Here is a 25,326-nt window from a genome sequence, read left to right on the forward strand (position 1 = left end):
CTCTCACTGCCCAGGGAGTCTTATTGGAATGCCATCTTTGCTGCAGGTTTCTTCTTTATTTTTTTCTTTAAATCTCTACATTCATGACTCTCGTGAGCCAAAGGTCCATATATACTGTAAGAAACAGAAGCCACATTAAGAAGCAGGTTAGTATTTACCTGGAGAGGCTAGTATAGACAGTTTTGTTTCAAACAGCCAAGACCAAAACACAGGGAAGAATTTAATTTCCAACAACAAAGTCTTAAATCCAGTTTAGTTAGAGACATCGCTGAATGAAATGGGAGCTGAAATATGTATTTTCCATTTTCCATTTTGTGCACGATATATTTTATGGCGCCATTTGTTTTTCTCTTTCTGAAAATTACTCATAATAATTGTTTCTTTCCTCTCCGAAATTTATTCACAACATTTAGCAGCCAGGAATAAGGTCCAGGTTCTTCTTTCCCTGCCAGACATGTGCAACCACATTTTGCATGATTATCACAGGCAATTCTCTTTTAATCCTTATTTTGGCGCCAGAGGTACTGCCATTACTTTGATGCACAGAACTTGTAAGATGAAAAAGGATCACCACAAGGTTGCAGAATCCAGTGATGAGGAAAATAAAGAGGCATCAAGAAATAGTTTTCTTCCATCGTGGTGAAGCAGATGTCAAAAGCAGCTTGTAACCACTACTATTTCCCACTTGGCATTAGTGTAAGCAGGCACTGATGTATCTAGTCATCATGGACACCAAAAATTAATTTGAAACTCTTCCCTTTTCTTCTTTGAAACAAGTGGACTGAAAACATGAACCACGTTCTCAGTAGATAAGAAGCTCGTGTATGAGAACAATATTTAGGTCCTTGTTAGAAGAAAACTGGTTAACACTGGGGGGAAAAAGTGCTCATGTTCTAAAGCTACAAGATTTTTAAAGCAGCAATTATCCAATGCATTTAGAATAATAGAAAAATTTAAACTGTATAATGTTGGTTAGGGTCAAGAGGAAAGGTTTAAATAAAAAACAAGCTATAAGAAAGATTAAGCTAAATTCATCCGGAATTTTAGAATAGCACAGGTGTAGCTAGTGATTAGAGTCACTGTATTATTAAATTTTAAGATGTTCATTGCATGAATATTTGATTTTATTTTAATAGTTCTTTATAACACTGACCCTCTCTCAAAAGGAATGAGATTTTCTGATGAAGCGGAAGTGATAAGAAAAAAAAAAAAAAACAAGCAACGAATAGTAATAAAGCTTTCAACAAAGGACTGCGCTCCAAAAGGAATTCAGTGATTCTTTCAGACAGCACTCACATCTTAGACAACTGATTTTCCTCTTGGCCTAAGTTCAGACTTCATAGTCTTCCTGAATACAGAATAGCAAAGAGGGCTTCCCTGGTGGCGCAGTGGTTGAGAGTCTGCCTGCCGATGCAGGGGACAGGGGTTCGAGCCCTGGTCTGGGAGGATCCCACATGCCGCGGAGCAACTGGGCCCGTGAGCCAAAATTACTGAGCCTGCGCATCTGGAGCCTGTGCTCCGCAACAAGAGAGGCCGCGATAGTGAGAGGCTGGCGCACCGCGATGAAGAGTGGCCCCCGCTTGCCACAACTAGAGAAAGCTCTCGCACAGAAACGAAGACCCAACACAGCAAAAAGAAATTAATTAATTAATAAACTAAAAAAAAAAAAAAAGAATAGCAAAGAGACCAGCATCACCCATTGTGCATGTTCCATTTGTTAACTATCTAAGAAGCTTTCGCCTTCAGTGTTGTACATGAAAGCTCTGCCTTTGACCCAAAGGTGAGTGAATGAGAAAATGGGATTAATTCAAGGTTACTTGATATTGCATTCTACATAGCTAACTGAAAATGGGTGTCATCATCTATACTTTGCATTCTATCATTCTCTCCCCCAAATTCTCCAAAAATAGCAAATGGACTGGTTTACAGTGTTAAATCTCTTACAAGATGTTCAAAACAATATTTCACAGAAAACATTTTATTGATGGTTGAAGACAAAATAAAACATATATAAACCCATATAAGGGTTCCCTTCCCTCCCCTAATAAGGAAAATATAACACTGAAATGTAAGTATTCAGTTAAGAACTTCTCTACTCTAGAGCTTCGATAGGTAACCTAAAACTCATGACACAGAACTCATGCTGAAGGACAACATTAAATATAAAAACTAAAGAATCCAAATATTGCTTATTGTATATACCTACCTAAAGAATTCAAAATAAATCCGTTTCTGACTTTTCACTTTTGTTTCCATACTGAAGAAACACAATGGCTTATTCTTTGGTGGAGTAAGTTATTGATATTTTGATGGTCCTTTGTCCTTGTTATTACACAAAAATGGGATCAAAAATCTGGTTCAGGATGCTCAAAGATTATTGCTAAGGCACATTTTGCAATTTAAAAAGCTTGGCTGCAATGATTCATTTGTTTAGTTTATTTGCTAACAGTCAAATTAGTCATTTTCAATCTGAATTGTAAATAAAATATTAATAAAATAACAAAACATATAAACTTTCCTTATTGAGATGTAGTTAATAAAAATGGTTGGTTATAATATTTACTATAAACATGTCCAATTTCATTATTTTCTTGCTATCTATATTCTTACAGTTTAAAATGTTATTGCACTTTTGTCTAAAACCTTAAAGACCTGTCTTCTAAAATCAATTTTCTAATGCTAATTTTGCAAAAAAACTGCATTTCACATTATTAATCTCATTAGTGCAATTTTCCTATAAATAAGTACAAAACATTTAGAGGACGCATATATAATGAGTGCTTTGTTACTACAGTAGGAAATGTCAGAGTAATTACTAAAAAAAGTCTAACATTTTTGACACTTTGAAACATCTAGTATACCATTTATCATAGTTCTCTACATACTGTAAAAAGAAAAGTCATTACAAGTGAAAATTAAGATACCGTTGCGGAGATATGAGGAAATTTTATTATAAATTCCTGATATATTCCACCCTTGCCTGTTCTTAGTCTAAATGTAATTTAGCACTGCAAACCATTTGTGAAAAGAAATTTATTTTAAAAGGCATAAAACTTACTAGTGTAAAAAGAAAAAAAATCTGTACCTCCAAAAGAAGTCAAAAGCACTCATTAGGTTACTTCAATAAAAATGGAACTTGGCCAGCCAAGTTACTATGCATTCCTTGAAACTGCCTTAGGTCTCATGGCTTGACTGAACATCTGAATGATCTCTTGATCCACTTAAAAGTGGCTACCAACCCAATTAATTTCTCTGGAAGAAAACTTTAATAATTATTTCAGCCTAATCCCTCTTCAAATGGACCCACTCAGATGACTCATGTTTTATTAAGTACTCAATCAATTAAAAATAAGTAGCCAATCCAAGGCAAAGTGTTACGTTGTTTGTCTAATTGTAAAATTAACATATAAAGAATATAAGCTTTGAACTGATATTGAAAAACTCAGTAACATATTTGTCTAATTTAAAAACCTACAGATGGATCAAAATATACTTTATTTTAATTATACTAGCACAGTGAGGCCCAGAAAGGCCATGGAGTTGCACACAGAATGCTCAGCACCAGCAGGGAAAGCCACCATCGGCTGGTGGATGCTGACGCTAGCACACAAGCCCTTGCCGCATCTGTATGATCTGGAGTAAGGCCGCCTGCACATCTTCATCCATGTGACCCTTGGGAGAAAGAAGGGGAGATATATTTTATGTCATCTTCATTTACACACAAATTCTAAAGACAAGGGCTTTATAATAGAACCTCGTTGGTTGTGATTCACCAAACGCTAAATCCTCACCATTGTGGTGATATGCTAAAGGTTTTATTGGAAAACAGAGTAGAGCTCTATCATAGAAATAAAGAAAATCAATTTAAAAGTAGTGCACACCAGTTGCTCTTAACATCTATTATCAGAGAAGAGATGGATAAACCTCTTTCTTTTTTTTACATAATGGCTCAGATGATAGGGGTAGCATAAGTTACAGATGAGCAAAGTAAACTACAAGGAAATTTTTTTTTGCCTCTGCTGAGTTGTTTTTTTTTTAATTAGAAAAGTAACTAATGAAAAATCCCCATATTTATCTTTTTTACATAAATAGGATCATATATATTATTTTGCAACTTGCCTTTTCACCTAGTTATTGCCTTAATTATTTTATTGATTGATTGGCCACACTGCGCGGCTTGTGGGATCCTAGTTCCCCAACCAGGGATCAAACCCAGGTCCACGGCAGTGAAAGCTTGAGTCTTAACCACTGGACAGCCAGGGAATTCCCTGCCTTAATTATTTTAAATTACTGTGTAATATTCCACTGTATGGATGTATCATAATTTCTTTATTCATTCTCCCAATGATGGGCACTTATGGGGTTTCCAATCTTTATGGGCAGATTCCTAGGGAAGAAATTGCTAGGTCAAAAAAGCAGGCTCAATTTTTAAATTTTGCTAAGTACTACAAATATCCCTCTATAGAGATAATAACAATTTACACTCCCACCAGCAAGGTATAAATGCCCATTTCCCACAATGCCCTGGCCAATGCTACAGACTATTATCTTGTTTAAAATTTGCCCATGCCAGAATTGAAAAATGGTACCTCCTTGTTTATTTGCATTTCCCCCTTTACTGGTTAGGTTGAGACCTTTTTACGTGAATGTTATCCGCTTAAATTTAGAAAGAGACACTTTAAAGTTAAAAAGATGGCAAGAGGTTGATTAAATGCAAGTCAGTATGGTGGGCTTAAAACACTCCCCCTTCCCTTTTTCTTTACTTGAGCACTTGAATGGGTTTCAGCATAACACTTCCTATTAATATAAAAAGTTTTGCTTCCAAAATCTGTTTCTATAACAGCAGGATGTTTAAATTCCAAACATTAGCCATAGTTGACTAAACTGAATTTCTTAGTTAACTTTATGATGCCAGAAGGCAAGACTATTTCAGATGCCAATTGCTTTTGTTATGTTTCATTAGGAGTCAGTGGAAAATAATTTGGAATTTCAGAAGCATACATGAAAAAAAGTTGAAAGGCTTGTCAGTTTGCGGTCTTTCAGCACGAGTATGCTGTTCCCCCCTTGGCCAGTATCAGAGCCAAGTGAGTTCCTCACCCTCACTAACACAGATCTTCTACACTTTTCTACTGTTTTCCCTCCAAAGAACTCCCCATCCTGCTGCCCGTCAATAGCCTCAAATAATTGCAATAATAATATACTTTCAAACCGCAGCTTATTGTCTATCTACTAAAAAGAAAGTAGCCAAAGATGCTTTATCATATCATTCATTCTTTTACATTGGTTTCCCCCTCATCTCCCATAGAGAAGGCAGGCTTTTTTATTTCAAGAATTTGATATCGCAAAATCTTTTCCTTTTTATTATTTAACCTAGTTTTTTCTTTCTTTTTTTTAAATGATATTCTCTGAAGCTTTCTCTCAACACCTTCTTTTTTTTCAGTGTGGACACTTCAAATCCTAGACAATTTCTATTACATCTCACCTGCCATTCTAAAATTGCCTCGACTGTCTTCCCCCCAGAATCCGAGAATTTTGGAGATGCTGATCACAGGGTTTCTACAGAGCATTAAGTATAAAATCCTTCATATGTTAAACATGTTTCTTAGTGTGATTTTTTTAAAATAGCTTTTTCTCATTACACCTCCCAAAGAAGGCAATTCGTAGTCTTCTGCTTCACTGAGATTAAGGCTCAACAAATAAATATTATTGACATTCTAACAGAATCACTTTTTTCTTAAATTCTGTGCACATTTTACTTGTCATTTTTGCACTTTTTTGGTATTCTCTACCTTTCAAAGAAACACTCCTGAGCTACCAAGAAACAGTGAAGTCCTTCCCACTCTCCTCTTTTAGCTAACAGACATGTGTGGATGTCAAGGCATTATCTCCAGCTAGCAATACCATTAACGTGTGCTGCCATCACATGTTGCCAAACTGTCTATAAAATGAATGACAAGCAGATGGAGACAACACTAAATTTAAGATGCTGTGTTGCCATACAGCTTTGTAACTTTCTCTGGGAGATAATGCAAGCCATGATTAAAAGAAACAATTTTAAAATAAGCATATGGGGGTTCAACTACTTTAAACATCAATGACTTTCACATAAATTTACTGGAAAATAAAAAATTATTTTCTCTGAAACAATATCCTAGACAAAGGAGTAGTTCTTCTTTACCTGTGCAGCACTAAGAAGGTGTGTCCGATAAATTGCAATTACTTCTTGGTGCTGTCTGTCAGCATCCTACAAGTGTGGAAAGATGGACAGATCAGAATATCAGCATTCACGTTTTCAAACACATGGAGGCTTGTGACAATGCTGTCCTCAGGCTTGATGCTTCTACACGGTAGTATTTTTTTTTTTTTTTTTTTTGCGGTATGCAGGCCTCTCACTGTTGTGGCCTCTCCCATTGCAGAGCACAGGCTCCGGACGCGCAGGCTCAGCGGTCATGGCTCATGGGCCTAGCTGCTCCGTGGCATGTGGGATCTTCCCGGACCGGGGCACGAACCCGTGTCCCCTGCAACGGCAGGCGGACTCTCAACCACTGCGCCACCAGGGAAGCCCTACACAGTAGTATTATTAAAGTGCTCCTGCTATTTCTTATAACAAACCACCTTGGACCCACCAGATGCAAAATTCCATTACATAATAATAGTATAAACTTTTCTAAAGAATGTGTGGGAACATTCACAGTGAAAGCAATGCACTTACCCTAGGTAACATGAAATTATTGCCTGAGTTCATATCTAATGCCAGGAAATTACCCAGACACTTATCAACTTATGCTTTGGATTATTGCAAAAACTTCCCATCTCATCCCCTGTCTCTAGACTTTATTCCTCTTCATGCTTCCAAGACTGAGGTAGCTCTTTCCTCACATCACTTTTGACTCAAAAACCTTGGGTGACACCTCATTAGGTATAAGAAAGAAATCAAACTCATCAGCTTGATTCTCAACAGTCTCTACAACTTGACCTCAAATACAGCTCCCATGCCTAGCCAGGCTGAGCAGCCTTTTACTACCCCTGGGGCATGCATGCCACTTGATTCCACCTCCATGCCTTCCTTCACACTATTTCCTTTGCCAGGGAGAGTCTCTATTTTCCTTCCACCTACCCGAATACCATCTATCTACAAGTTCCGGCCATGTACTCCACTCCCTTCTTCTTTGAAACCAGCTCCCACCACATCAGTAATCTTTCCTTCCTGGGAATTCATATCACTTAGAATCTGGGACCATATTCTTAGTTCTATATTTGATATTTTTTGTCTCATTATTTTACTTTTCATGGATCTATATTTTGCCTAACTACCCAGAACTCCTTGGGGACAGGAACTGTACACTCTCTTTATCCCTGACAGTACTTAGCATAGTGCCATGAACATAAAAAACCTATTTCTGAATACTGAAGAGACTACCATATCCTTTTGATAAGATCCAAATCAGTAATACATCATCATTAATCTGTAGGGCAACGGTGTCATAAAGTGAACACTTTAAAAAATAACTTTCTTCTATTCAAAAACAACTCATGACAAATTCCTATAGAATAGGAAAATATTACCCAACAATTTACATTTGATTGGGCTATGTTTTACTTAGCCCCATAGCTCATCCAATTAAAAAAGGAAACAAACAAACAATCAGTTCATATTATCCTATTTTTATGGATGAGGAAGCCAAGGGTTAAGGGGAATGTTCCATGTCACTCTCTTTTAAGTGGCAAGGCTTAGAACTGAGATCCCAACTTCAGCTTCTTAATCCAGATGCTTTCTTTTAATATATAAAGGAGATAGATATCCATATAGGTATCTATATGAATGTACACAGATGTTTTCTTTTAATATGTAAGGATATAATATATAAAACCATAGGAATGCCTACCTTCATTCATAAGGATAAAAGACTATTAAAAAAACTTCCTTCAGTTTAGTGGACCAATATTTTAGAGAGTGTGCTACAGCTGGAAAGCTATCAGATTTGGAGTCAGCAAGTCCCAGGATTAAATCCTAGCTGTATGACCCCAGGCATATTTTCATCTTTGTTTCCTTAAGAATTAAATAGGGGGGATAAAACCTTGTAGGATTGTAAAGAAGATCAAGTTTAAAGATCAAGTATGTAAAATGTTTAGTGTAGTGCCTGGTATACAGTAAGCACACAAAAAATGATATTATATCATTAGTATAAGTAACTTTTAGCAAAAATGATTACATTTTTGGATCTGAACATAGCCAAAGATCAATCTGGTTTCTAAATGAGATTTTACCAACAAACAGACGAGACCCTGCACAGATCAGCACGAAGCCCTGCAGGCCCTGGTTACTCACCACCAGCTGCTGCTGCAGGGACTTGACCTGGTGCTGCAGACTGCCAATCAGCTGACTCTGCCTCTTACTGGGACTCCCGCTCATGCAGGTAAGCTGGGAAAGGCCACTGAGTGCTTGTTTTAGTCTTTCCACATCGCTGAGCAGTTCAGTTATCTTATAAAAACAAAGGAGTTGTGGGAGAAACATGTATTAGTCACTTATTCACTTACAATGAACATCTTTACACAGAACTCATTCCTTGAGACACAAAATTTATCTTTATATACCAGAAAGTTGAGGAATGAAGGCTGTCAAGATTGTTATCAACAGTATGTGCAATATATAATTTCCTCTCAGTAAGGGGAAAACCTTTCATAGTTAAGAAAATTAAATGAAATCATAAACACATGTTTGGTATGTAGTATATGCTTAATAAATAGCGACAATTGTAAGTAGATATTGATAACTTGCTATAATAATTATACATTATATTCATAACTGACTTCCAAACAAGCTGAGAGCACTAAAATTCTGGGTCATATGAGCAGACATGTCAGAAAGTCAGTACTTGTACCTGTCCACTGAGGAGGGCTGGGGCTGTGTCTGCTTTCACTTGTCTCTATATCCCCAGCATTAAGCATAGTACTTTGCAGGTAGAAGGCACTTAATAATTATTTGTTGAATGGGTAAAACTGAACTCAATCTCCCTGATTTCTCATCTTCATAGTACATACTTTATTCAACTACCAGTTTTGAAAATATTATTGAGCACCTATTCTGTAAATTGTACCAAGAGAATGAATGCTAAGATGGAAACATAAGTTATGAACTTGCTCTTAAAAACTAGTTGGAAAGGGCTTCCCTAGTGGCGCAGTGGTTGAGAGTCCGCCTGCCGATGCAGAGGACACGGGTTCGTGTCCCGGTCCGGGAAGATCCCACATGCCGTGGAGCAGCTGGGCCCATGAGCCATGGCCGCTGAGCCTGTGTGTCCGGAGCCTGTGCTCCACAATGGGAGAGGCCACAACAGTGAGAGGTCCGTGTACCGTAAAAAAAAAAAAAAAAAAAAAAAAACCTAGTTGGAAAGACTAACCACATCATTCTTTTTTTTTTTTTTTTTTTAATATTTATTTATTTGGCAGTGCCGAGTCTTAGTTGCAGTACACAGGTGGGATCTTTAGTTGTGGCATGTGGGATCTAGTTCCCTGATAAGGGATTGAACCCGGGCCCCTTGCATTGGGAGCGTGGAGTGTTAACCACTGGACCACCAGGGAAGTCCCAACCACATCATTCTAACACGGTAATATATATGTTGTAAATGGATGGCAAAACCAAAATACAACATGCATTTTGGAAGAGGAACAGTTTACTGTAGGATAGATTGGCCAATGAAGGCTTTAGGAAGGTGGGTTAAGTGATGAAGTGGGCATTAAGGAATGTAGAGGATTTAAGTAGGTAGAGAGGAGGGGCAAGATATTCTGTCCATAGGAAGATACGGGGAAAGAATGTACAATGAGTTGGAGGGCTCAATTTACTGGTATGGGTGAGTGCCAAGATCAAGTCTGGTGAGCTCTGCAGCATCCTTAGTTTCTCATAGCCCAGAAACACAGTATTTTTTCCTCCTCTCCCTCACCATTCTTTAGGTACCTTAAAACCCACTGGGTTTTGACCATTCATTTTTGAGGCAAGTGAATCTTGAGTTTCCCCATCTTACCTCAATTCTTGGCTGTACCAGCTGAGGAAACAAAAGGAAAACTGTTTTTGATTTTTATTTGTGTGACTTTACCTTTTTCTCAACTCCAATCTTTTTTTTTTTTTTTTTTTTTTTGCGTACTTGTAGTCAAACTAAAAAGGTGGCATTTAATGGTCACTTTGTTAATGCTTTTGTAAATTTGTCTTGTGGAGTGCTAAGGTAAAGAGTCCTATTCTACTCTGGCAGTTCTGCTCTGGGGTTTCCAATACCAAGCCATGCTTACCTAAAGTATTATTATTACCTTATTATCTTTAGCTTCGATTTGTTTGGCAGATTCCTGTATTCTTCTCTGTAACTCTGTGATTGTTGTTAAGGACTTATCACATCGTTCCTGCTGATCCTTGATTTCTTGCTCAATGCTGAAATGGAGCAATTCCTTCTCATCTTTTGAAGACAGTTCCTTCTTTTTGGCATGCAAAACCTCCTCACATACTTCCTCATACTTCCTGTTCAGATTGGCCAATTTTTCATTTAAGTTGGAAATCTGTGTCTCCAAATCACTTTTCGTTGCTTTATATTTAGACAAATCAACCACCTCCCTAGTCTCTAATTTTTTTAATGCTTGTTTAGTATTCTGAATCTCAGACTGGAGTTTGGAGACCTCTTTGGTTTTGTTTTGGCTTTCTTCTTCCTTTTCTCTCAAGCTAGCTTTTATGATTCCAACTTCTTTCTCAAATGCTTCCTTAATCTGCAAATGCTCTGCCAGGGGCACAGAGGAGTTCTTTTGATTCTCCAGCATCTGCCGCAGTTGGGTCACTGTCTGCTCCTCTTTCTCATAACACCTTTGCTTACTCTTCAGTTCTTCCTTAAGCATCTCAATTGTGCCATTAAGAGACTTTTTCAGGGCCTCAACCTGTTCCAGTGGAACATGCTGTTTCTGCAAAAGAGTTTGTGCTGCAAGGATCTCAGAAGTCTGCTTGGCATTTTCCTCCACCAGCTTCTCTTTCTCGTTCTTTACCTCCATGTATTTCTGCAACAGGTCTTTTAACTGTCTGTTCAGCTCTTCTGTTTTTCTGCTTAATGCTCCTTCCATTTCATGAGAATTCTCAACAAGAACATTTTTATCCTTTAGATCCTTCTGAAGAGTGAGGATCTCCTTCTTTAACTTGTCATTTTCTTGCTTGCACTTCTTGGCCTCTTCTTCGCTGATGTGATACTTCTGTGTCTGCTCGGATAACTGTTCTTTTAGTTCTTTCTCGGTAGCTTTAGATTTTCTCTCACACTCTTCAAAGCTGATAATTGGAGCATATTTTAGCTTGATGCATTCTTGTATTGTGTCAAGTTCCCTTTTCTGGGCCTCGATCTCGGCATGCAGTGTTACAATCTCCTCCTGGCCTTTTTTGTAGTTAGCCAGTATTTCGGCACTGTTGTCCTGGACCTTCTTCATGCTCTTCCTTACAGCATTCATATTTTCCTCATGCTCTCTTAGGCTTATGTACTCAGCTTTTATTTGGTTCTGAGTGTTCTCCAGGTTTCTTTTTAATATTTCATTCTCATCTTTTATTTTCACAAATTCTTGATTTGTATCTTCACACTTCTTCTTCATGTCTACTAATTCTCTGCTGGTTTTATCCAATGTGCTACTCAAAGCAGTTTTAATCTCTTCGTGGGTTTTCACTGGCACATACTGATTACTCATTATCTTTTTCAAGTCAGTGTTTTCAGATGTGAGCGAATATATTTTCTCTTGGTCGTCACCACATTTTTTATTAAGTTCAGATAGCTGCTTCTTAAGTTCAACGATATTGGATTTCAGAGCCATTATCTCTTTTTCGTGTTTCTCTGGAGGTATGAACACAGTTTCCAGGCGGCTAACGTTCTTACTTAAACTGGCGTTTTCCATCATCAATTTCTCCATTTCCAACTTCTTTTCTGTATATTTGTGTGTCACATCTGAAAGCTTTTTATTCAAATCATCAACAATTACATCACGTGACTTTTTCATTTCTTCACTTACTTTTAAAGGGATGTAATGATTTTTCATTTCAGTTGTTAAGTTATGTACTTGTTGGTTGAGGAGCTTATTATCCAGATAGACCTTTTCGATTTCCTTTTGTAATGTCTGATTTTTCGATGTTAACTCACTGATTCTCTTCCCAAGTTCTCCTGACTTTTGCTCTAATCTGCTCTTGAGCTGCTCATGTTCTTCTGGTTTGACCTGCTGAGCCAGTTTGGCCTTCAAATTCTCAAGTTCTCTCTTTAACGGTCTAATTTCGCTAAGTGATCTTTCATATTCTCTTTCCATCTCTATTAATTTTTTTGCCTTCTCGTTTACTTCATTTGACAACAAGCTCTTCATGTTTTCAAATTTCTCTGCCGGAATGGAAAGGGCCAGCTTGGATGACAAGTCCTTTAACTGGCCTTCCATCTCGGTGACCTTTCTCCCTCTCTTCTCTCGCTCCAGTTCACACATGCTCAATTCCTTCTGCAGTCGCTTATTCTCTTCCATTAGCTTGCCTTCATCCCTCTTAAACTCTTCGACTAACATCTCATTTTGTTTGATTTGGTTTCTTAATTTCCCCACTTCTGCAGACGCGCCTTCATATTTCACTTTCACGTCTTTCAACTGATCCTTCAGTTCCTCTGTCAGTCTGTGGTTCCCAGTAGCTGCGTCGCTTGTTAGGTGCTCTTTCAGGGCAAGAAAATGTGTCTGCATTTGTTTCACTTTACCTTCTGACTCATACATTCTCTTCTGAACATCTTTCAAGGCGTCTTCTAGTTGCTTTATCTGCTCATCTGAATCCTCTTTGACCCTTTCACATTCCAATGCTAAGGCTTTGCACTCTGCCACCTTGTGAGCCAGTTCATTTTGGAGCTTGAGTCTGTCTTGTTTTGCAGAATCACAGAAAGTTCTCATTGCTTCTAATTCTTTCTTTAAAATTTCATTTTCTGAATATGAGGTTTGATTAGGTAAGGCCAGCTCTAGTGGTCTTAACATAGATCTGCTTTGCATATGGGCTGGCATACCTGTGGAAGTACACTGCAAAAATAATAATAATAATAAAAATAAAACATCAATTCCAAAAGCCTAAAGAAGACAATTACTTATTTACCAAACTTATTTACCAAACTTACCATTGGTAATACCTACCCACACATGAATATCAACTTTATCAACATATATTTGCTATTTCTATGTTTTATGGCACATAATGTGCTTAGAACTTCAAATTCTGAAGAAAGTCATCAGAACCCTTGAGTAAAAACAAGGCTTTCACAATTTTAAATCTGCAAATAATTCCATAGAATATTATTTTCTAATAACATATATTGACTTCTAAGTTCCCTCAATGTTAACTCCAGTGTAATGTTGTTTAAATTATAAAAATACTACCAAAATAAACCTAGCTAGTATAAGAATTGTCAAGAGAATGATGTTAAGCAACTCACAAAATAGAAACACATTTTCTTCTCTCAAAAAGAAAGATAAATTAGAACTTAGCATACGATCTTACTACAAAACTGGATTGACATCTTGTTTCCTCTATTAAATGCTAACAACAAGGAGTACAATTTAAGTTCTCATTGAAATATTTCATAAGTATCAGAACATATAACCATGAAAGATGAACTATTTCTGTTTTTCCCCATCCACGCTATTACAGTAAGGGCTCTTTTAAAGTCATGTGCTATGAGTAAAAAAGCCATGTGCTATGAGTACAACCCACTATTTTAATAGGCAGGTTTTACTGTTGTTCATTTCAATCCACGCTGCCTTCCCATGGATGAAGAAAATTAACAACATGGAATAATTTCTCAGCCTCAGTCTGCTTCTAATTATCTTTCAACTTACCAGTTATCTTTAGACTAAGACTACTATCATCTACCAACAAACTACTTACACAGCTTCACAATTTCCATACTTATTTTATTACAAACAAATATTTATCTTATGTTCTTAAATATTATTCAGTTGATTGACAACCAGTCTCTCAACTTAGAATCTTAGAAGTTTCCAGCTTAGAGTGACCTTAGACATCATATAGGCTAATTCACTCTTCTACAGAAGAAAGTATGTAAAAAAACCTTTAAAAGCCCAAATATTTATCAGTTCTGCAGTTCATAGAAGGTACTAAAAATGCAAACCTTGTATTTACTGGAAAGTAAAAGTGAGAAGCAGTTAAACAAGTAAGAAAATCAGATAACACTCTGTATTGGAAGCTTTATTTTGTGGTGAATTTCTAAAATATAGAATATATATTTGAATGCAAGGAACAATACATTTAAAAGTCAAGACAAATGCCTTTTGAATTATTCATACCTGTCTCCCCCTTTAATGGGCAAATATGAAGAGGTGACCAACTGCTGTTAAAGAATAGAGGGCTACTGTCAAAAACAATGAAATTGTAATTCAAATCTCTTATTTAAGTCACTGTCACCAAAAATACTCTGGAGGGCACTAGGCACAGCAATATCTGCTTTTATTAAACTCAAGACCACAAGGCCAACTTTTCTTTGATAATGAAAACCTTATTCAATGTGCATATAGATGATAAATATACAATGCTCTTTTCCTCTTTTTAAAAAGGCACAATTAGTTTTATAAATATATTTTAAAATAAAATATTACCTGTGAGTCTGTCATGTACACTTGACCTTGTTTAAGAAGCATATCTTCTTTTCCTAAATAAGTCCAAATAAATGATATCTTAAATATCCATATCAAAGAAGACTAAGCATTAATTTGGTGTTATCTCCCTTATTATTCAAATAAAAAAGAAGCATGAGTTACAACATAAAATTATCCTTGTTCTAAAATATCCATATTTCCCTTATTATTCCTATATACATAAGGAAAGTATGAATATTCTTTTGAATAGATACTAAGTTGGTTTTTATATTTTATTTATTTCTTTTTGGCTGTGTCAGGTCTTAGTTGCGGCACGTGGGCTCTTCACTGCAGTGCACGGGCCCAGTAGTTGCGGCGCACGGGCTCCAGAGCGTGGGGGCTCTGTAGTTTGCAGCATGCAAGCTCTCTAGTTGAGGCGCATGGGCTCAGTAGTTGCAGTGCGTGGACTTAGTTGCCCCACGGCGTGTGGGATCTTAGTTCCCCAACCAGGGATCGAACCCACATCCCCTGCATTAGAAGGCGGATTCTTAACCACTGGACCACCAGGAAAGTCCCACTAAGTTAGTTTTTTGAATTATGCAAAATTGTTAGACTAAATAAGTTAAATGATTATTATGAAATATGTATATTACAGTCAAAATAAAAATGGTATTCTTTGCAACTTATAGGATAAATATTATGACTGTACTTAGCTAATGGATAATTTAATATTCAACAGGAAGTAAAAAATTAGATTTTTCTAGAGAAATTGTTTAAAATTGGAGAATAAACAAAAGTGAAAATTATGTATAGTCTTAAAATAATATATATTTATGGAACATCTAATTTTAAAATGCGTACCTGCATTGAGACTATATCCGAAGATTTCTCCAAATCAGAAAACTATGTTTACGTCTCTTTCCATAAAAAGCAGGCACCAAATATCACAAGATAAATGTCTAACATGCGACAAGGCAAATTTGGTAATGTGTACAATATACAATTTAAAAATCTAGGTCCTAAGGAAAATCAGAGCCTCAGTAATTACCAGATTTTACGTTAAGAGACTACAGGAGTCATTTTAATCTCTTCCTAGTTCCATGTTGAGGTATAACACACAAGTAGTTGGATGAAGTTTTGCAGCAGGAATATCATATACAGTTAGACAAAATAAAGAGGCATAAACATTCTTTTTTTTGCTTGAACTGTGTGAACTGTAATGATAATCTATACTTTTATACTTACTGTTACTGAAATGACTTCCCGATCCTAAATGATTGCTCTGAAATCAGAAAGATACATTAAAACATTTTAGGTGAATACTGCTTCATTTTGTTAAATCCTGTATCTATTTTAGCACTAAATGATCCAGTCATTAAAACCACATTTTCAACATTCCTTGTTTCTCCTGGGTATTATTCTACTCGAACTCACAGAAAGGCAGAACACAGAGAGATCGGTTGGGAATAAACTACTTCACTCAGCATTTTAATAAAAGCAGCCAAGTATTTCAAGGAAAAACTTGACTGCTCAAAAGAAGAAGAAAAATAAACAAGCTCCAAATGAAATGAAACAACCTTGAATGCATACTCTCTGCTGTTTCTTTACTTCAAAAGGAAGGAAATGCCACATTCGCCTCTATAAATCAATTTACTTTACCACCGTTAGGGAGCACGAACCCTGTTTCGCCTGTGAAACATTAGCCTAACCCCCTCTTTCAGAATTTATGGAACACCAATTACCTTTGAAGGTAAAAGGAGACAGAGAGCAGGAAATGAAACTGAGGCAAAGAGCTACATATAGTTCCTAGTAAATCCATCAATACATCAGTTAGGAAAAGGAGAATAATAGAGAAATTTTAGATACTCTGAGTTAAAATATATTTGGATTGCTCCTTATCCCAAGTAAGCCAGACACAAAGAACGTAACATAAATTAAAATACTATACTTTTGAGAGTAAAGATATGCAGATGTACTTCATGTTTGTGTATCTGTCTATATTAGTACTAATAGCTATATGTCAGACTCTGATAGGTGACCATGATAAAAACGGCCCACAGTTCCGTAACTAAACTAATGTTCCATTAATACTTATTGCCCCAAGGGTATGGAAAAATATCTGTAAACTTAGGTAAGCTCTTTGTTCTAAGTAATATTTAATACTAGAGCCTGTAGTAGGTAGTAAATGGGCTTATACATGAATGGGTAAGGGGAGGCCAAGGCACATAAGGAGTTCAAAAAACTTAGTTTGGGTTTATTACCTTGACTTGATGACTCAAATGAAAACAAATGCATGAGTTACAACATAAAATTAGCCTTGTTCTAAAATATCCATGTTTTCCCAAACCTGCTCTATAAGGAAAATGCCTACATATTAAGTATTACACGTAACACAGCAATTCTGTTGGCAGTTTATGAAGAGTTTTAAGTATGTGAGATGATATAGTAGTGGATATTCAATATTTATAAATTATGATTCCTTAGTTTTTAAGGACTGCTTTCATAAATACTGGGTCACATATAAAATGGACCTTGTAATTCTCTTTTTGAAGGTTATAAATCATTTCTAGTATAAAAATTCATCTGACTGGGGAAAATGCCCCCATTATATTGAGTGCAAAAACTTACAAAACAGGATGAATAATAAGACTACCTGTTGAATTATGTATATAACACAAGTTATGTACAAAGAAAGGTCAGAAAGGATGTCAGGTGCTAAGAGTGCTGGGCTTATAGGTGTGTTTATTTTCTTTTAGTTTAACTACATTTTTAAATTTTTCTGAAATAAATATATGTTGTTTTATAAGAAACAGTAAGTATTTTCCTATAGTTTATATTAACCTCATTCAAAGTTACAGACTTGTCTGAAGCTACAGAAAACCATCTATTCTTAAGACATGGGAGTCTACTCTTAGGAGAAAAATAACACAAAAATAGTACCCAATTATAGGTGTCGAACTTTGATGAATACTTCAAAGGCCCACATACACTTCTGTATTTTCTCCAGCTGAGTGTAAAACTAGTATTGTAGTTAGGGGCACAAACTGCCTGAGCTCAGGTTCTGGCTCTGACACTTACTATTATTTATAAAACCCCGCATGGGTAAACTGCTCTTTGCCTCAGTCTCTTCACTTATGAAGTGGAGATAAAAAGAAAACATACCATACCAAGTTGATGTGTTTATTAAATGCATGTAAAGTGCACAAAGCAATTTCTGGCACATGGTTGGGGTCATGAACTTGTTAGCTATCACTAGTTTCACTACTAACCTTAAAAAGTCTTCAAATGTGAAAAGAGATAGAAGGCCCTATACTAGACTGTTCTTTAGCTTATAAAACTGTTTCTAAATAATTTCAGAATTCAGTCTATAAATATAAACACAGGCTCTTGGTTTTATTTTTTTAATGTATCAAGGCATAACTCACCTGCAATGAAGTACACAAGTATACAGTGCAATGAATTTTTGCCTATGTATACTTTGTGTAATTACAACTCAGATCAAGACATAGAACCTGTCTAGCATGCCCAGAAGTTTCTTCATGCCCTGTCCTGGTCAGTAACCGGCCACAAAAGGGTGGCCTCTATTCTGACCTGTATTAGCATAGATTAGCTTTGTCTAGTTCTGCACTTCACAAAAAAGGAGTCAGGCAGTATGTGCTCTTTGTGTCTGATTTCTTTCATGCAACATTATGTCTTGAGATTCATCCATGTCTTTACATTCTTTTTCATAGCTACACCCATATTTTTAAATTTACACACCCAAAATTTACTTTTGTTATGTGCTTTGGAGTTATATTCCACAATAAAGATAAAAGACCCACATTGAATCAGCCACTCTCTTCAGTGACCCCCAATGATGAACAACATTTATAAAATATATATTTTGGCCTTGCAGAACAAATCTATGCAGTTAAAAGTCTGGAGAGTGGTCACCTTTGGTGCAGGGAGCAAGCGTGAGGAGGCTTCTGGGTACTAGTTATGTGCGGTTTCCTGATCTGGGATGTTAGATTTGTGAAAATTCTTCAACTTATTCACATTAACATGTTCTTTTTAACGTGTATTGTATTCTGATTAAAAGTTTTTAAAAAACATAGTCTTGGAAAAACGAAGAGCTAATTGAGCCAACAAAAGATAAGTATATGATCTGAGCCTTATTAACACACTACTCTACCAAACAAATCCATATATGCACAAGGTCCTTTCTGAGATAATCCTGGGATTACCGCTTTTCACTTACATGATGCTTTTTATTAACACAATCATAATCATTGTAATTTTACAGGTAAAAGTATAATGTCTTGAAAAGGTAAAGATGACAAAGAGAAAGGCTGGGGAAGATAAACTGGAACTGAACTAAATGTCAGTTTAGTCAATTTCAATGATCTCATTTAACCTTTAAAACAACTCTGTGGAAAAAAGGACAATCACCCCAATTTTGCCAAAGCAGCCCCAAAGCTCAGAGACTTTAAATAAATTGCCCGAGGTCACACTATAAAGAAGAGAGTGATAATTCAAATTCAAGCCTGACTTCAAGCCCTTTTCCACTGCCCATTATGAGTTACATGAAATAATTTATTTAAGCTTTCTATACCTCAAAATACTTGAATCTATTTTTCAGAGCCTCAATAGTTCTTAGGCTTTCTTCATGTTGCTTTTCTTTAGCTGCCAAAAGGGACTTCAGCTTTTCTTTCTGAAATGGAAAGGAATAAATACAGAGCAAAATCACCCTGTGCTTGAAATTGTGTTAAAAATGTGTTTTAGAAAATGTGAATTAGAATTACTTTGAGGACTATAGTTAATGAATTCTCTAACCTGGTCAATTTTTTTTTTTTTTTAATGGAACTTTTTTTTTTTTTGGCTGTGTTGGGTCTTTGTTGCTGTGCGTGAGCTTTCTCTAGCTGCGGTGAGCGGGGGCTACTCTTCCTTGCGGTGTGCAGGCTTCTCATTGTAGTGGTTTCTCTTGTTGCGGAGCACGGGCTCTAGGTGCACAGGCTTCAGTAGTTGTGGCTCGCAGGCTCTAGAGCGCAGGCTCAGTAGTTGTGGCGCACGGGCTTAGTTGCTCCGTGGCAATGGGATCTTCCCAGGCCAGGGATTGAACCCGTGTCCCCTGCATTGGCAGGCCGATTCTTAACCACTGTGCCACCAGGGAAGCCCTAACCTGGTCAATTTTTAACTATTAGTAGAGTTCAAAATTTGTAGAACTATACTAATAATATACAATATACACAAACAATAATATGAAAAATTCAAATTTCTGTGGTTTGTTTGAAATCTTATTATTTTCAGACATTTTCTCTATAATGCTTAGAATTTTATATCTTTTCATGAAAAGTTTCATAGAAAATGAGCCATTCAGAGGCTCATTTCAGTAACAAGAAAATGCCTACAATAAGCCACGCCACTATACTCAAAACATAATTTTACAGTCACACATAGGTTTTGTTTTTTCCTTTGAGCAATAACCAAAAAGAGAATTCTGTCTCCATGTCAGTTCAGGACTTAAACCTCTACTGCAGTGTTATCTTCAATTTACACAACAATTAACAGCTTTAAAGTAAAACTTATCATCTTACCTCACTTTCCAGATCATCAGCAACCATTACTTCCTAAATTTAAAAAGAAGAAGAAATGTATTTGCACTCTTGAAAGTTTATTTTAAAAAGCATGAGCTTGGCAAATATCTTGTAAAAAGACTGGCACATGTCATTAAGATTGGGGATGAGGCTCTGGGAAGAAAATGCCTATGTGCTACTACTTCTGTGCTCGGCGCTGTCATTCATGCTTCTCACTAACCAGGTTCAGAAGCACTTTCGATTCTTCTGAGACCCCATCGGTTACTTACAACTCTTACCTGCTCTTCCTCCTCACGTGTTCTGTCTACTTCTTCCTCTCTAATCCCACAACTCCAATCACATTCAGTCCTTTGTCATCACCACAGACCAACAGTGTTCTCTGTTCTTAGATCCGACCTTGTTTCATGTAAAGGTCCTAATAAGATATGACTTTCCACAGGGCAATGACCTGATTTTACCTCCTTTACCTGGCACCATAACTTGCTGTGATGGGCCGTCATTAACAATTTGTTACCGATGATAATGACTTGTAGTAAAACAGTTCTGGATTTTTCTGGTATGACGCAGATTATTTACCTCATTCAGCTGAAGTTGTAAACCATTGACTTTGTCCAATAATATTCTCTGTTCCTGCTGAATTTTTCTCAACCTCTCTTTCAGATCTTCATTTTCAATCTCCAGATCCTTAAATAGCAAAGATAACAGGTGCTAGACCAACTTTAAAGGAGCAATTCTTACGGAAGATTTTTCTAAAAGCAGTTCACTATCATAAACAGATATATACATATATAAAACAGCTTTAAGTATAAAGATACAATAATTTCAATGACATTCAAATAATTTAAAATCTATACATGAGAAATAATGCAGAAAATTATAGTCCTATGATAACTAATAAATACAACTATATACAAAGACAGCAAACCATCATGATTCTAATAAATAAGAAATAAAAGCATCATCTGGAAATAGAAAATAGCAGAAGAATATGTCATTTTAAATTTTGCCAAACACCTCTCAAATTTATGAGCTTAACAAAGCATAAGAATATCAATACTTCAGTGCTCTGATAAAACATTTAAGCCTCCAATTGAAGGCTACAGTTCACTTTCTTAACACTACATAGTAAACTACAAAAACCCAAATAAAATGCTTTTGTTTTATCATATGGAAAAGGCTATTCAATTTATATTTTAATGGTATTTCAGTCATAAAATAAACCATTTAATTATGGCTCTTCTTCCAATGCAATCCAAATAATAATTATTTTTTGAACACTTTGACGAACATAAAAGGTAAAAAGTGCTGTGTGGTTAATGAAATTATTTTTCTTAATCAAAATAAAAAATACTCTAAGAAAAAGTTCAGATTTTGTTTATTTACATTGATAACCATCATTTTTATCATTATAATTAATTTTCTAAAAGGAATACAAATTTATGATTTATGGCCCAAAACAGATATATTTAAATGAACAAAAACTTACAGAAAGTTATTAAATTATTTACTTCCTAATCTATATTAAAACAATACTTCCTGTAAGATAATACTGACCCAAATATTCATATCAAAAGTTAATTCTTTTAGAAGGAATTGGGCCAGAAAGTAGAATCACAAAACATAACAAGCTGCCCTTCCATCCCCTACTCAGTTCCCCCGCATTTTTTGCTTCCTTTCTTTTCCCCAACCCCACTACAAACAATGCTGGAATTCTTTGCAAAGGAAGATACCATTTTTTTTTCTTTTTACCTGAATGTTTTGATGCTCCCTCTGATCTGATTTCATATTTACTTCATCTAGCATATGCGTCAAATTTCGCTTTGGTAAAACATAAGAAAACACAGGTTAGCAAGCATGAGAATATAGAAAAGTGCATTTTCCTCAATAGGCAATACACCCAATTAGTGATTTTCAGTTTATCCAAGTTTAAATTTTGCTGTACAAAACACAAGGTGGCAGTGTTTCCACTTAAAACTCCAAATGGAAAGAATCTTTAAGGATATAGGTTTTAAATAAATCAAGTATAATCTAGTTTTTAAATACTAAAAATATAACAGAATTTAAAACCCCTACTGCTAAGTATTTATCTTAACCAAAGTCACCAAATTTTAAAAAGGAGAATTTGTACTAGAGGCAAAACTCACGTTGTACTATAAAGCATCAGCTACCATTCCCAAAAGAAGAATTTGGTGTTTAAAAAGAGGAGGCGGGGGGAGTTACATTAATGTTGAGAGAAAATATGGAAATTACTTCTTTGAGTACTGATGAAATAAAATATCAAAGGGTGTGATAAGAAAGAAATAGACAATCCACTGACTAAAGCTATATAAAAGATTTCTAAATGACTTGGTTGGGTACATGATCTGTTTTTGTACACTTACTGCTTTGAAACTTTATTCCAGCTTAGAGATTTGCTTTAATAAAAACACAATACAATCATTAAACAAGAGATAAAATAATCTTTTTTTTTGCCCAAATTGATCTTTAAATCTACACAATAATTTAGAAAGCTATTTCTTTCTTCCTTTTTGAGAGCTAAAAAACCAAACAAACAAATCGTGAATGCTTTAATTTTCCAAGATAATTTTATGTTCCACATTATTTGTTGACTCATGTGTTTAAACTATCGTCCTAATGAGCTTGGATTTAGAATTAGAGGAACAAGTTCCCATTAAGACGATGCTCTGTATCCACGATTTGGCCCAAACTACATGTCTAGCCTCATTCCTTGTACCAAAGGGCCATTCTTCACGTGGAATCTGACCAGTCTCATCATACCACTTTCAGACCCCGCATTCCCTTCTGGTCTCTGGTTCCTGTCACTCTGCCCCTCTACTGCCCCACGGGCATGTTAAACATGCTCCTTCATCAGGGGCTTGGTACTTGCCCTTCCCTCTGCCCTTGAGGCTTCACCCACAGAGCCGCTGGCTCCCTCCTCACTTCCTTCAGACCTCTGCTCGAATGTCAGTCACTTCCTGACCACACCATCTAAAATAGCTTCCCGCCCTCTCCCTCTTCATTCCCTAACCCTGTTCTGTTTGTTTTCAAAGCAACTGCCATGGTACTAAATACCCATTTGCTTACTGTTCAACTCTCTCACTGGGCTGGGAGCTCCATGAGGGCAGGGAACTTGAACGCTGATATCCCCAGCACTTAGAACAGTAATGGGCATATAGTAAGTAACTGAATACATCTTATTTTTAAAACTATACTGTAGGCTTCTTGATAACAAGGATTATATGTCCCTTAGTATACAAACAAATCCTATTTACAGCAGGTATTTTAAAATGTATTTAATTAACAACTGAAACAATGAGTTTTACTGTCCTTAGCAGAATATTAACTCCATGAATTCATTTAGATAATTCCTATTCATTTAGATACCATTCCCATATTAACATTCAATAATTCTTTCTTTTAAATACATGTATATTTCAGAAATAGTTTTTCTCTTAATATGTGTGAGATGGCTGGTAGTGATATAAGAGGGCACATTTTATTTCCCTCTACACCCATTTAGCTTATCTGAGGAATGGGAGAAAAGGCTGAAACAGCTGATCCAGATGGGAAAGAAAAGTGGCAGCAGGTATGACCCATGCAGGCACGAATTACTTAACTGTGATGGACTGAAAGGGAAGCATGCTTTCATACAGCTTTCAAATTTAGGTACGAGCTACAGAAATGATATAGGATGATAACAGGATGGCTCAGAAAGTACCTGATTACCTCTCTTCGGGGTTTGGAAGTGCTCAGGTCCCTCTCACTAGAGAAAAGCTGAAAGCCTGGAAGGAGACAGTCAGCAGAAGAGGAGAGCTGCCTACACTAGCTTTGGGTGAGATGGTTTAAGAGTGCGCAAAGCAACCCCACTCACTTTAACTCGAAGAGATTAGGGGAAATGATTAGACATCTACTGAGACTGAGACACAAAACCAGGGTTAAATAGTGATTTGATAATAAACTTAGTGCAAGGTATGAATTATTTCACGTAGTGTGTTTTTTTAAAGTCAAGTCCTCATGAAATTAAATACACACAGCAAAAAAAGAAAAAGAAAAAGAAATAAAAATGTTAACAGTGGCATTGAAATCACATATATAATCAGTTTTGAATTCTGTTTTCTTCATTTCTTATTGCTTGGAAGAATTTTCCCACATCAGGGGATATTCGACTCTGTTACTAAGGGAGAATAGGAGAAAAAGTCTACCAAGCTAATATTCATCATCAAAGAAACTCAACAGGGTGCAATATTCCACACTTGAAAAGGCTGGATGTTCAAGCCCAGCAATCAGGAGTCTACTTATTTCCCACTGGATACATTCATTGTAATTAAGACCCACTGTCTCAAGCTGAGTGACAGTATCTGGATAAAGCCTCAGAATCTCATGACCTAGGTTCTACCTGGGCATGATTAACTGGGAAGAGAGAACAGCATGCAGTTAAACTCAAAACAGTTATACATAACCATTACCCAGGTTTACTCAACACTTTACTTAAACTGCACAATATACATAATTTTTTAACCTGTTGTAAAGATGGTCCTTTCTTCCAAAGTTCTCTCCCTGAAGATTTAAAGAGAGGGAAAGGGAGGAGAAAGAGGAACAGTGAAACAGCAGGTTAACTTGGGTAGATTTGCATTCCCCGATTATATAATTAAGTCAATATTAAAGAAATAAATTTTTAAGTTTTTTTTGAAGTTTACCACCTTACAGTTAAAACAACAATGAAATATCACTTTTGCCTATCTAATCGGCAAAGTATTTTTTTTTTTTGCTATGACAACATCCCTGTAGATGATATTCAATGCCAGGGAGGGGAGGCAGGTGAAAGATACAAAATTTAAAACGTCCTAAATTAGAAGGCAACTTGTCGATATATATTAAAAGCTTAAAAAATGTGCATAACCTGAAACCTCTTAACTCAATTTCTAGGAAGTGATCCTAAGGGTATAATAAAAATATGCTAAAATATTTATGCATAAGGACAGTCACTAAATGGTTATTTATATTAGTAAAAACTGTATAAACAACTTAAATGACACCTATAGAAAATTGCTTAATTAAATTAAACTGAGATGGAATTTTATGCATCAATAAAAATCATACTGTAGAAAAAATATTTATTTATGAGGGAAAAGTCTTCGAACTATAT

General features: G+C 36.1%; 1 protein-coding gene across 2 annotated transcripts in view; it reads right to left on the reverse strand.

Moving 5' to 3' along the window:
- Window positions 1–3,018: 3,018 nt before the first annotated feature.
- The window catches only part of UACA (uveal autoantigen with coiled-coil domains and ankyrin repeats), a 79,082-nt gene continuing 56,774 nt past the window's right edge, over window positions 3,019–25,326 (reverse strand). For both annotated transcript variants that reach the window (XM_082617736.1, XM_082617735.1), the window contains exons 9-19: window positions 24,700–24,737; window positions 21,930–21,998; window positions 20,757–20,864; window positions 20,181–20,213; window positions 19,199–19,297; window positions 15,853–15,889; window positions 14,629–14,681; window positions 10,300–13,038; window positions 8,330–8,482; window positions 6,179–6,244; window positions 3,019–3,672 (exon numbers count right to left, since the gene is read on the reverse strand). In XM_082617736.1, coding sequence (XP_082473862.1) covers window positions 3,601–3,672; window positions 6,179–6,244; window positions 8,330–8,482; window positions 10,300–13,038; window positions 14,629–14,681; window positions 15,853–15,889; window positions 19,199–19,297; window positions 20,181–20,213; window positions 20,757–20,864; window positions 21,930–21,998; window positions 24,700–24,737 — 3,467 coding nt within the window. In that variant the 3' untranslated portion in view covers window positions 3,019–3,600. The remainder of the gene's footprint in view (window positions 3,673–6,178; window positions 6,245–8,329; window positions 8,483–10,299; window positions 13,039–14,628; window positions 14,682–15,852; window positions 15,890–19,198; window positions 19,298–20,180; window positions 20,214–20,756; window positions 20,865–21,929; window positions 21,999–24,699; window positions 24,738–25,326) is intronic.

The sequence above is a fragment of the Mesoplodon mirus genome (genome assembly GCF_964341445.2).
Source record: "Mesoplodon mirus genome assembly, chromosome: 4".
In the NCBI taxonomy this organism is placed as follows: Eukaryota; Metazoa; Chordata; class Mammalia; order Artiodactyla; family Ziphiidae; genus Mesoplodon; species Mesoplodon mirus.